Consider the following 14,073-nt stretch of genomic DNA (forward strand, 5'->3'; position numbering starts at 1 on the left):
TCTGAAAAAGGAAGCTCTGGTTTAACCGACTAGAATATTAACAGAATGTCTCTATTTTCAGGCAGAATGTTGGAGGGTATGGGATGTAAGCAGGAAATATTTACAATTTATGCCCTGTTTCCTTAGGCCACTAGCTGTCACACCCAACTTTAAAATGATAATGTGTACGTGTTGTAGGGATGGGATTATTCACAGAGATTGCTCATCAATAGACTTGCAATTGAGAGGAAGGAAAATTGCAAATGGAACATTGTGCTGTTGCATTCTTAACTTAAAATGCTGAAACTATTAATTGAGAAGTAAGTCCTATTGAAAACAGTTGAATCTGAGTAACCTTAACATGCTTGTCTGCTCATTAATTCTATTGAAATGAGTGGGACTTACTCCCTGGTAAGTGGAGTTAGGATAGCAATCTAACCGAGAAATGAAATGAGAGTCCACAAAATGGTTAAATAATGCCACAATTCCATGCAGGTATGATAACATATGGTTCAGGTTTTAATGAATGAACTCCATTTAAAAACTTGGGGTGGTATCCAACTGAATGGTCCCACTAGCTCAAGAACTTTAAGCTTTGCATTGGAACTTCATCTCCTCACACGACAACCCCAAATCTGAGGGCAGGAAAACTCTATTGTGTAGCTTAAAGTCCTTGCACTTTTTTTACTTGGATACTGCCCTTGATGAGTTTTATTTTATTCACCACCATGTCGTCAGTGTGGTGCAGTGGTTAAGAGCGGTGGACTCGTAATCTGGTGAACCGGGTTTGCGTCTCCAATCCTCCACATGCAGCTGCTGGGTGACCTTGGGCTCGTCACGCTTCTCTGAAGTCTCTCAGCCTCACTCACCTCACAGAGTGTTTGTTGTGGGGGAGGAAGGGAAAGGAGAATGTTAGCTGCTTTGAGACTCCTTAGGGTAGTGATAAAGCAGGATATCAAATCCAAACTCTTATATGTTATTCTCTGTCGGACAGAAAACTATTGGACCTACAGATTGATAATATAGAAGAAGTAAATGCTTCACTACTTAAAAGAGCAATACCAGTCTGAGCAACAATAAGTCTGAAATCACAACTTTTCCCCTAAAAGCATTGTTTGTATGTTGTAAATATTATAGATACATTATTATTTTTATTTTGTCTGATGTTGTTAGCCTCCATAGTAGCATACAATGTGTGGTTGAGGGAGAAGGGCTTCAATTGCAAAAGAGTCCCCCCCCCCCATAACCCAGATATGTGAATATTGGTTGTATGTTACTCAGTTGTGAAGGGGGATAAAGAATATTCTTTTTGTTTTATTATTCCCGCCCATCTGGCTGGGTTTTCCCAGCCACTGTGCTGCCATATGACAGGCAAGAGACACATATGGGGTGGGTTCCTTGTATATTGTTAGTTTAAAAAATAAATATAACAAAAATGAAATTACATATACCAGGAGCTAAGATTAATTTTGCCAGGACAATGTAGCAGTAAATTATTTTCAAGCATGAACAGGGAGCTTTCCCCCTCACTGCTGAGTAGCCACCACCACCTGCACACATCTTGGATAGGCAGGGAAAGCTTAAAGCGCAAAATATAATGACATTTGCAAATATATACCAGAGATGGGGAATGTATGGGTCTCCAAATTTTGTTTTGCTATTATTCCCAACAGCCCTGGCCATGGTGGCTGGGACTAATGGGAGCTACAGCCCCTGACCTCATTATTATTATTATTATTATTATTATTATTATTATTATTATTATTATTATTCCACCACAGGGACACAGCTTTGCTTTACACTTCTGCCATTTAAAAAACTAACATTGGGAGCAGCCATCCCCCCCCCAAGGCATTCTACCGATTGCCACTGTATACACTTGTGAAAATGATAAGCAGCTTATTTTCTTTAGTAGCAGAAAGCACACATAAGAACAAATTCTGAGATTGTTTGTGCTTAATTAAACCTGATTCTCCTCTTTCCTTTGAAAGCATTTGTATCCAAGACACTTGCAGTGACACAGACATGCCACTCTAACTTTTCTGGTGCTTTCAAAAATAGCAACATAGCCTCCAGAACTGCTGCTCAACTGTAAAGAGACAGGCATTCTTCTCTAGTGTGACACCAGAACTGCCTGTAAGTGAAATATTGCAGAAGAAACCTTGGAAATAGACCAACTTATTTCAGTTGGCCTAGCAGAAAGTGGTTCACAGGATTGTGGTAGGGTTTTCCGCCCAATGTGTAAGAAGAAGAAAAAAAGCATATAGGAAAAGAGACAGCAATTGGCTAAATAATATTTTTTTTGCTTTTTTGAGGCTGTCCATATAATTATGCAGCGGCATACTGGATAATGTGGAGTGCAAAGTACTATTACCTTTCTAATTGCACTTAAGGTTAGAATTGGCAGAAGGGCTGTGCTTTCCCCACCACCTTGGCCTTTTTCTATTTGCAGCCTGCACTTTTTGTATCTGTGGGTTGGTTCATGCAAGGCTTCAACTGTGTTACTTGAGGTTTCCCACAGGCATCTGGACTGCCATTGTGAGAACAGGATGCTGGACTAGATGGGCCATTGGCCTGATCCAGCAGTCTTCTTATGTTCCCATAGTAGTGAGGGCATGGCATTGCGCCTCCCTACTCAGTCTTCTCAAAATTGTTGGTATGTGCTAAATGGATTGGCCATGAACGTTTTTTCCTCCCATTCCAACGTTCCATTCAACGTGTGAACATCAGGCTGAACAGGCATGGCCAGTGGGAATGTGTGAGAATCTTCCTCACCGCACACTCATTTTCTCTATGTGAATCAGCCCTTGATCTTGGGTAGTTGGAGCATCAGAGCGGGAGAACATTGCCAAGACTTCAGCATTTTCAGAATGAAAACAAGCATTCTGTTTTACATTTTCCGGGGGTGTGGACTGTGAAGTAGTGGCTATTTCTTAGGTAGGATTTTAACATTTAGGTTTAAATGAGAATGTTTAAATGAGAGCCAGTGTGGTGTAATGGTTAAGAGCGGTAGTCTCATAATCTGGGGAACCGGGTTCGTGTCTCCACTCCTCCACATGCAGCTGCTGGGTGACCTTGGGCCAGTCACACTTCTTTGAAGTCTCTCAGCCCCACTCATCTCACAGAGTGTTTGTTGTGGGGGAGGAAGGGAAAGGAGAATGTTAGCCACTTTGAGACTCCTTAAAGGGAGTGAAAGGCGGGATATCAAATCCAAACTACTACTACTACTACTACTACTACTACTACTACTACTACTACTACTCTTCTTCTTCTTCTTCTTCTTCTTCTTCTTCTTCTTCTTCTTCTTCTTCTTCTTCTTTTTCTTCTATCCATCACTACAGGCTGCAGCCCACAATATTTCCAACTCATAATTTCCCCCCCCAGATAGAACTTCAATACATTGGGAACAGCAATTCTGTTGCTAATAGTAACATAAAGAGCAATTATTGCTGTGCACTCTGGATAAGAGGAAAATAAGGTAATTTTGGGGGTGGTGATCATGTCAGACTTCAGTGAGCTAATGCTTACGGATTCACCCCCTGCCCCCCCCCTTATTCCAGACGGCTGCAAAGAATTTCAGTTTTAATTATGAAATGCAGAGAGGGCTGTAGAGGATTTTTTTTTAAAAAAAATTATTTAAATACCTATAAAAAGTATTGAAAATTTTGTTTCATAATTATAGGCCCCTTAAAAACCACATTCAGTTCTGTTTCTAGATCTTTTAGTGAGTCAGTCCTCTAAAGGTTAATTATATTCATTACTGAAGCAAACACAAAATTCTTAGTCATAATATGCACTTGTGATTTAGCACTTGACTTAAAATATTGGATTTTTGAACACAAGTATGCTCTCTTTCCAAGTGAGTTGCCATTCATCATAATCGGGCATGTTTTCTACTGCAGTTATTTTTTTGTGCTGCCCCTCTTTGTATGAGGGTGGGGCAGAGACTTTAGTACGGAGAACAGGTTTCACCATGAGACTTTTTGAATATACTCAATGTTAACATTGCAGAGTAGATGACTGTTTTTAAGAGCTTTTCTCACTACCTTGATATAGCTCATAGTAACCAGATGTATAGATTCTTTGGAGGAATAATAAATGTGGTCTGAAACATGGGGCTGGCAGGATGGCTGCCTCATGTTGTTCTGCTGTTTCTGTATATCTAACTCCACCGTAGTTCTGATCACTACTTCTGACAACGTAGTTATGATCCTTAAGGTAAACTGATTTGTTTTTTATTTCAGCTGGTTCTGAGAGACCACTAGGCATGGAGGCCTGGAATTATAAGGACTGTAGATTTAAGTCACCAAAGGACATTGAAGATTAAATATTGATTCCTTGTTTTTTTGGACTTTTTGTATTATCACTGATTGTATTGAGATGTGTCTGCAGGAGAGGCTGTTCCTGAGGATGAACAGATCAGTGCTAAGGACCAAAAGAATTTGGAGCCATGTGACAATACACCCATCATCGATAATATTGCACCTGTTGTTGCCAGTATCACAACTGAGGAGAAGAGGAAATACGATGAAGAGATTACTAGTCTCTACAGACAATTGGATGATAAGGTTTAGAAATTATTTCCTTTCAACTCATTATGTCTTGACAACTACTGTAGATTTTGTTTAAAGAGTGTTTTTTATTCATCAAAACCACCACATGCTTTGAAGTGTGCAAAATAGAAAACTGATGGTGTAAAATCTCACAAGTTTTGTGGTCATTACAGTTGAAAAATGTTAACCGAACTCCATTCCTGTCACTGCCATATGTACAGTTATGCAATTTGGAGGTGCCAGACCCCTCTTGAATCCCTGGGTCCATCAGTTGTTAAAAATGTAAGGCAGGATAACTTTCTATGCTGGGGAAATCACCTAAGTGACGGGCCATTAAGAGAACAATAGAAAGGTGATGGGCCATTGAGAGTGCAAAGGAGAGGGGGTGATTTTATTGGCACGTGGTGCAGGTATAATTATATATTGCACTGAACACTCTGAAGTTCTTTCTTGATTTTGGATAAATGTTCAGGAATCTACGGGAAGCACATGCTTCTCTTTATCTCTGCAAAAGCAAGAGCTTCTGCTAGGGAGGGGGAAACAATTTGTTTTAAACAGCAAACAACAAAGGAAAATAATATATGTCATACCCTATATGAAACAACTTGGGTGCTTTACACCTATCAGCAGTTTTATTGCATGAATTCTCACTTAATAAAGTAAGGGAATTTTTTGTTATAAATCTGTAGTGTATTTATATAAAATGGCACTGTTGCTAGAAGCAGATTCCAATTTCAAGCAATGTTTACAACCACATTATGCAGGTGATTTAAAGAAAGCAGGATGAAGCCAGTTACAGTTTTGTGTCTGCTTTGAAGGATATTTCTTTCTTCTGTAGAATATTTATTTCACTCTAATACTGCATCCATTTTGTGTTGGTTTCAAGCTTTAACAAATGTAGAAAAAGGGGAAGAAGCTCCTGATAGTTTTTTCCCCCCACCTATTGCAGGATGATGAAATCAATCAACAGAGTCAATTGGCAGAGAAACTAAAGCAGCAGATGTTGGATCAAGATGAGGTAAATATTAGCCCAAAGTATATTATTGTGATAAAATTATTATGACCTTTTAAAATGGGCATTTCCCTATATCTTCTCCCTGCCCCACCATCCTAACCCTCACTTTAGACCTAATTCAACTGATGTTTCATTTGCTATTCATGGTTTTGTTTGCTATTAGGCAGAAGCTCACCCTTTCCTCAGTTCATCTTGCTCTGCGACTTGGAAGATTTCCCTTGTTTTCTTGTTGTTGTTTTTAAAAAAGAAAATGATGCCCATACTAATAAAGTTCTACTAGCTTTAAAAATAGGAGGCAGTAACACTGAAGACCCCTTGGTCAAATCCAGACCCCCACTGAGAAATTTCAAATGTAGCCTTCTGGTTGCTAATCTAGAGACATCAGTGCTTCAGTGGGTGGAAATTAATGCACTAGACCAGGGTTAGAAACCCTGTTCCCTTCCATATGTGCTCCCACCAGCCCCAGCCAGCATGACCATTGGTCAGGGATGATGGGACTTGTAGTCTTATCACATCAGGTGGGCCACAAGTTATCCATCATTGTACTAGGCTCCTCAAACAGTCTGCTAGGAAAACTAGCTGTTGACCAAAAGCATAAAACCTTTGCCATTAATTTTTGTAAGGTGGCACTCTGTTCTCTGCTTCGGAATGGAGCGTGCTTTTGCTTAATTTTGTTCCCTGTTTACTGTATTCTCTAGTGCATTCTGCCGTTCTTTGTGATGAGCTCAGTGATAGATGGGCTTCAGGGTGTCTGCCTTAATGATGGCTTTCCTTAATTAGCCAGCACACTTATTTCTGGCTGATTAAGCTAGCAGATTCATTGCTAGCATAAGTGTTACAAAAAGGGGAACATGCTGTTCTAATATCTTTCACATTCTAGTCCCACTGATTAACTTTTTTGTGCATCACAAAATCATTTGCTGGGACTAAATAGACTGTATGTTGAATGTGAATGCCTTCCTTTTTAAAATTGCTAAACCACGTGGGTAGGCTAAAGTTTTGTGTATATGTAGAAGCTAGATGTAATGGATATGTTGATGTGGTCTGCTTTTTAGTCTGTTATGTTCACTTGGCGTGATCCCAGTTCTAACCCTTATTTTGGACAGATATTTAACATTGTGCTGATTAATTATTTTGATATCTTCCCGTTTTGCAAGGATAGCTTATTGAAACATTTTAAAGCTTTGTAACTGGAATACATGGCCTACTATCCCAGAAATTCCATTTTCTGTAAGTTCAGATAGGATTAATCCAAATTTGTAGTCTTATCTTTACCTCCTTCTGGCATAGCCCATGGTCTAAATGCTCGTAGACTCCATGGCTTTCTATAACAGGTGTCTCATGTGTTGATGAGTAGGTAAAAATATAGGGGGTATTGTGTTCACAGGTTAGGTGCACATTCACAAAAATACATGGTTTGACACATAGTGAACTATTTATGTCCAAAAGACCTTTTACAAAATGCTCCCATCTTTTTTATTGGACCATAACCTTTTGAATTATGGAGGAAGTGTTGGCTTTCCACAGGGGTGGGCAGGCTAAAAGCTTCTCATTGGGTGCTTCTAAAGTGCTGAAGATTGCTCTTACTGTAGGGATGAATCAGAAGGGTGTGATCAGTTGGGAAGTGGGGAAAGTTGGGTTTGGCTTAGTGGGTTTGATGGGAGTGTTGATGAACAATGTCTGGAGGGTATCACATTGAGTTGGTGGACCACTTATCTATTCTTATTGGTTTTTATGTATGCTGCCCAGAGAACCTGAGTTACGGGGCTGCAGAGAAATATAATTCGTAAATAAAAAGAATTTTTCAGCCCACTCTTGTACTGTTATGTGTGAGCAAGCAACATTCTTGCTTCTGTTGTTGCGGAGTATCATGCAGTATACTAGAATTCTTATAAAGCCAGAATTACAGTTTGCTACTCTTAAGCATGTTATAATTTATTCTATTAATAATGGCCAAATGGAAGATTCAGAAGAGTTGGGGCAGTTAACAAGCCCTGCTTCTCTTCTGCTCTCACTGAGATGTTTCAGCGATTCCTTTCCACCCCCACAAATGTCTCCTGTTTCCAATTCTATTTCCAATGTCTGGTTTATGCCGTTTTCACTCACATTGCTTATGTCATAATGGTCCTCCTTTTAACCCAAGAGTTGCACAATCTTAATGTTTCCATCTCTTTGTAGCTTTTGGCTTCCACTAGGAGAGATTATGAAAAGATCCAAGAGGAACTCACTCGTCTCCAGATTGAAAATGAAGCTGCGAAAGAGGAAGTGAAAGAAGTTCTTCAGGCTCTGGAGGAACTGGCTGTTAATTATGACCAGAAGTCGCAGGAAGTGGAGGACAAGCTGAGAGCTAATGAACAGCTAGCTGACGAACTTGCACAGAAAACAGTAAGAACAATCCTCCTCTGTGTGTGTGCATGTGTGCGTGTGCAAGTGCATGCATGCCTACATGTGCATCATTCTGGAAATCTGGAAATGCATTCTAGAATCAACAATGAGATCTTCCTAATTTCATGAGAAGCTGTGAATTTCTAAAACTAGCTGTTCGAACATAAGATGTGCAGCTTGATTTTATTAACGTAAACTCAGCAGTGCATATTACTGAGTGTAGTGGCCCCTATTGTTAGGTAAGTATGTGTAAGCTTTCACCCAGTTCATGTTCACATTTGTCTGCACTTCATGCTGTTATATTCCGAAGTAGACTAAGGTAGAGTGCTATTGCCACCACAAAGTTCACTAAAATACCTTCAAGTCTTGATTTATATATATATTTTTAAATGCCTCAGTCTCTTTCCTTTGTATGCTGTTACATTGCTTCTTTAGCTTCTGGCAATCTTTTCACACCCACATCCAGAGCCAGCGCAGTAGTCCTATAAATTGCTGTGCTCATATTCCAGCTTGGCCAGAGACTCAATAGGCAATTAAGCCAGTGAGTCTCAAATCTTTGTTCCCTATTTAGGAAATGAGGGAAAAGGATTATAATAAGTACGAATGAGATTATGATGATTAGCTATACTCCAAAGTAGTGACCTGTTTCAGGTGCTAAGGGTAAAACCATATTTTTTAATTACTGTACATCTTTTGCAAACTTCTACTATTGATGGTGTACAAGGTAGTGAACAACATATCGGAGAATGTCATAGAAACACATATTGTATGCAGTTGCAGAATTAAGAGTAGGGAAATCATCATCATCATCATCAAAACATGGGTGCATCCATTTTTACATTTTGTTCATTTATGTATATTCTGCCATGACAGATATATGAGAAGGCAGAGTACCATTCCTCTGCTTATGGGCACCGGGGAGCAGTTAATTTGTGCAGATTTTAATTGGAAGAACATTAGCTGAAATAGGGTGGATAGGCGAATGGAAGAGGGAAGTTTTCCTGCTACCATTGAATGGTTTTTGCTGAAAGAATACAATCTCATGAGAAATTAAGAGTAGCTTGCTTACACTGTTATTAAAAAGAAAGAAAGTTCAATTCCTGGTCTTCATGATGTAGCTGTGAAAGGGAGACCAAGGGCATGTCACTCAGCAGTGAAGATGTAGGGTGGAGTCTGAGATGGAAAGAGCAATCTTGTTGCTATAATACACACTGCAGTTCTTCCAGTTTATTTGTGTTCATGACATTCTAAAAAGCTCTCTTGGTTGCTGCTGTTTGTTTTCTGTAAGGATTTTGCCACCAACCCTTAACTTAGACTAAATATAAGCAATGATGTACCCTCGCCCACCTCCAACTTAGTCCATTCTGATTTATCTCTAGTGATTTTACCTCTAGCTACTACTTAGAAGCCAGCAGGGGCATGCTCTGATTTGAGTAGTTTTCATAGTGAGCCAGGTTTAAGGGAAACCTGGGATATTTGAACTGTGGGAAATGCTGAGGCTGTATGTAAACAGACATTTTGTGTACTAAGACATATTCTTGTGTAGAGTCCACATGTTCAAATTCTAATGTACAATTCCCTATCGAATCTCTGGATTGGTACTTAATGGGATTTGGAACAGACTACATGCAGAACCATACAGGAATTTCTGGTGGTACCAGTATAAAGTATTTTAGTGTCTGTGTTTAATTCATTATTGAGGGTGGCACAGCTACATAGATTGGCTGTGATTCCTTCGTTTTTATCCTTGAGTGTTCAGGAACACAAACTTTTAATGCAGCAAACACCAGCTTAACCTCAGAAACAATTTCTGCAACAAGTGTGAAGTCTTCACCGCTGTTCATTATTTTGCAGTCCGCCCTGACAACTACACAGAGAGAGTTGGGACAGTTGCAAGAACTCAGTAATCATCAGAAGAAGAGAGCTACTGAGATCTTGAATTTACTGCTTAAGGACCTTGGCGAGATTGGAGGAATCATTGGTACTAATGACGTTAAAACGGTAAGTTGAATTTTTTAAAATCTTAAATGGGATTATCTAACTTCATTGGCAGGCTGGACTGCAAAGCTTGTTTCTCTTACTATGTTCATGAAACTCATGAACAAGTGAGCTTTTCCCAATTCATTTTGCCAGCCAGTTTGTGTATCCAAAGGGCTGGAATTGCTGATAGGTCATTTCATTTAAAAGTTGAACCCATAAACATATTCAATACTTGGAGGTTCATGGGGAAACTACTGTGAGCTGAGAAGCTTCTGCATGGCAAGTCCAAGCATTTCTGGATGGGATTTCTAGATTTTGAATATTGTCTACATTGATCTAAATAAAAAGCAGGGTATCCAGCAATCTATTATAATTCCTATTGTTAAGGGGAGCTGGTGGCGCTGTGGTCTAAACCACTGAGCCTCTTGGGCTTGCTGATTGGAAAGTTGGCGGTTCAAATCTGTGCAGTGGGGTGAGTTCCCGTTGCTCTATCCCAGCTTCTGCCAACCTAGCAGTTCGAAAACATGCCAGTGCCAGTAGATAAATAGGTACCACTCTGGTGGGAAGGTAAACGGCATTTCTGTGCGCTCTGGCACTTGTCACGGTGTCCCGTTGCACCAGAAGTGGTTTAGTCATGCTGGCCACATGACCTGGAAAGCTGTCTATGGACAAATACCAACTCCCTTGGCCTGAAGCAAGATGAACGCTGCACCCCATAGTTGCCTTTGACTTGACCTAACCGTCCAGGGGTCTTTTACCATTTACCTTTACCATAATACCTATTGCGTCTTCTGGTAAATAAAGTATTTATTTATCAACACTATCTATATACCACTTTTCAGTCAAACCTCACAAGCAGTTTACATAAGATTATTAAACAATAAGTATTGATTTTTTTTGGGGGGGGGGGAGAAGCTACAATGTAATGCAAAAGGCAACTTGTGTCTTTAGGACAAGCTGTTACAGCTTCTCAGTCCCCTGAGGGCAAAATGGTCCTTCAGATGTCCCTGTGATGGTAGTTGGGAGACAGAAGGGCCTCTATGCAAGCTGGATGGTAACAATTCCCCAAGCGTCTTTCTTTCCAACTTTAAAACTTTAGAATATATATAATGCTTCAAAACAACAACAACAACTCTGCTGGTTGCCATTTAAAATACATAATAGATTTTAATACCTTAAATTTGGCATCTAGAACTGAGCAAGGTGAGCCTCTATTGGGAAGTCATTCCAGAACTTCAGCATCACTGGCAGTAAGGGAAGACCAGTACAAATCGGTCTGATTTCCATTGCCTAATGCAAACAGAGTTCAGCAACTCGGTAGTAACAAATTGAATTTACTGGTACATGTTCACCATGCAACTGTTTTGGATGTTCAGTTAGCAGATGTGAATGGAGTGATTGAGGAGGAGTTCACCATGGCAAGGCTCTACATCAGTAAGATGAAGTCCGAGGTGAAATCTCTGGTGAACCGTAGCAAGCAGCTGGAGAGTGCCCAGATAGACTCCAACAGGAAGATGAATGCCAGTGAGAGGGAACTTGCCGCTTGTCAACTCCTTATCTCTCAGGTTATTAGAGTGTTTTTTTATTTTTATCCCCCCCTTCCTCCACCCACTAAACAGTCCAATTAATTTGCCTCACATTTTCTGTGTATATTAAATATATATTTTTTCCTTGCTTACATCTTTCAAAGCATGAAGCAAAGATAAAGTCTCTCACAGACTACATGCAGAACATGGAGCATAAACGAAGGCAGCTAGAAGAGTCACAGGATTCACTTAATGAGGAGTTGGCCAAATTGCGTGCTCAAGGTACAATATTTTCAAGCATTCCCAGTTTTATGTTTTGCCTCTTCTGAGCTGAAAACAGCCCTCTTGGGTCACATCTGCACCGTACATTTAAAGTTTTCTTCCACCACTGAAACTGTCATGGCTTCCCTCTCCCCCAAAAAACACCAATCCTAGGAAATGCAGCTTGTTAATGGAACTGGGAAATGTAGCTCTGTGAGGGGTCTCCTAGCAACTCTAAGCACCCTTAGCAGTTCCTAGGATTATTTGGAGGAAGCCATAACAGTGAATGTGGTACAACAGTGCTTTAAATGTCTGTGACCTTGGGCTTTCTTCTGCTTTTCTCAGGAGATGCTGAATTTTGGTGAGGCTTTTTCTATTGCAGTTACCTTCTTTCCTACCACTGTAATGAGCCCTACAGCTCCACTGGGATTGGACATGGATTGGCAGGCTCAGTTGGATGAGGAAGAAGCAGGAGGAAGGGAATGTGGGATGTAGGTTCTCCCTTTTCTGCCTATCCTGTGGAGTAGAGAACATCAACCGGCTGCTGAGGATGGCTGAGAGGGAGATGAATGAAGGAGTCAGAAGGCGAGATGCGGCATTGCCTCTGAGGACCAGGCATGGCCTCCATAGATGGGAATAGATTCACCCGTCCAGATGGGATGTGCCCCTACGAAGTAGACACATCTGTGAGGCAAGAGGGTCTCATGCGTAAGATCACCATGCCTCATCTTTAAAAGCCTGGCTGGAGTGATGTGGAGACATCTCTGTTGCTTCCATCTATTCCTGAACCACTGCGCCTGCTTCAGAGCCTGTACAGTTAACTTCCCTGAATAAGATATCTATCTGACTCGCAAGGGAAGAGTCTCTATTATCATGTTTCGGGCAGGAATGAGGACAACCACCCTCCTCATTGTTGAGGATTCAAATAGCATTTCAGACTGGTTAAGGCTAATGACATGTCTGATCTGGGTGCAGCAGTGCTTCTTCAAGGCATTTGCAATGTCTTATTTGATCTGGTTTTTATTTTTTTTTTAATTGCGGTGCAGAATAAATGTGCTGCATAAGCATCCTTTATCATCTGATTCAACATGTGAGAATCTTGTGTGGTTCGTGCAGTGCAGCGTGATTGAAAACTCAATCTTCTCCTGGCAGTTTTGTGGGGCTGCCAGAGGCTGAGTAGATCTCTAAGATTCACAGCATTTTTCGCACTATAAGACACACCAGACCATAAGACGCACCTAGTTTTTGGAGGAGGAAAACAAACAAAAAGTATATTCTGAATCCCAGAAGCCAGAACAGCAAGAGGGATTGCTGCGCAGCGATCCCTCTCACTGTTCTGGCTTCTGGGATAGCTGCACAAAGCCTCTTCAGGGCAGGGGGAGCCTTCATCCTGCTGCCCTGAAGAGGCTGTGCACAGCTAAGCCAGAAGCTAGAACAGCAAGAGGGAGCGCTGCGCAGCAATCCCTCCCGCTGTTCTAGCTTCTGGGATAGCTGCGCAGCCTGCATTCACTCCATAAGACGCGCACACATTTCCCCTTCTTGGGAGGGAAAAAGTGCGTCTTATAGAGTGAAAAATACGGTATATTAGGAGTGTGGAACCCGTGGCTCTCCATATATTGTTATAGACTTGAACCTCAATCAGCCCCCCCCAAGCATGGCCAATGTTCAGGGGTGATGGAAGTTGTAGGCCAGCAACATCTGGAAAGTCACAGGCTTCCCACCCCTGATTTTTATCCTATCCTCCAGTGCTGATTTGCATTCATGTGCTGAAATCTCCATGGATCTGCAACTAAATAATATTCCTGGCGTTTTGAATTAGTCTTGGAAATTGGCCCTAAGGAAGGACTGCTATGCTCTGAATTATCAGTGGCTCGGATGAGCAGGCTGTAGCAAAAAAGAAAAAGAAAAAAAGGAAAAGGTCTTAGCACATATAATATGTTATTTTAGTAGACAGATGGGACTGGGTATGGTGCCCATTCCCCCCACCCCAAAAGCACCTCTTGGAAATCATAGGCTAAATGTAGCTTGTTCCAATGAAGCAGCTGTTAATGCGGGAAATGGATTCCCTTAGGTTTTGTTGCCATTGTAAACAAGTCTAAATGCCAGGAGATAGAAGTATGTGAAGTGGTGTCTTCTGCTTGAAGAGGTAGATTGTTTAGAGCCCTGAATGCTATCTTGTTTAAACCGCATAAAATTAAACAGGAGTTGCTCAGCTTTAATTTTTGTTTTAACAGAAAAAATGCATGAAGTCAGTTTCAAAGATAAAGAGAAGGAGCATTTAACCTTGCTGCAGGATGCAGAGGAGATGAAGGTAACATTGTACGATACAATTGTGAGATCAGTTTCTCACTAATAATACTTCTCAAAGTCATGA

The 14,073-nt window shown here is 40.8% G+C and overlaps 1 protein-coding gene across 1 annotated transcript in view; it reads left to right on the plus strand.

The window, feature by feature from the left end:
• The window catches only part of KIF5C (kinesin family member 5C), a 316,620-nt gene that overhangs the window by 292,659 nt on the left and 9,888 nt on the right, over positions 1–14,073 (plus strand). Inside the window, exons 13-19 of the mRNA XM_081928835.1 lie at positions 4,372–4,547; positions 5,482–5,550; positions 7,726–7,932; positions 9,787–9,933; positions 11,289–11,477; positions 11,603–11,720; positions 13,934–14,010. Coding sequence (XP_081784961.1) covers positions 4,372–4,547; positions 5,482–5,550; positions 7,726–7,932; positions 9,787–9,933; positions 11,289–11,477; positions 11,603–11,720; positions 13,934–14,010 — 983 coding nt within the window. The remainder of the gene's footprint in view (positions 1–4,371; positions 4,548–5,481; positions 5,551–7,725; positions 7,933–9,786; positions 9,934–11,288; positions 11,478–11,602; positions 11,721–13,933; positions 14,011–14,073) is intronic.

Source organism: Podarcis melisellensis (assembly GCF_964234715.1).
Source record: "Podarcis melisellensis genome assembly, chromosome: 1".
Taxonomy (NCBI): Eukaryota; Metazoa; Chordata; class Lepidosauria; order Squamata; family Lacertidae; genus Podarcis; species Podarcis melisellensis.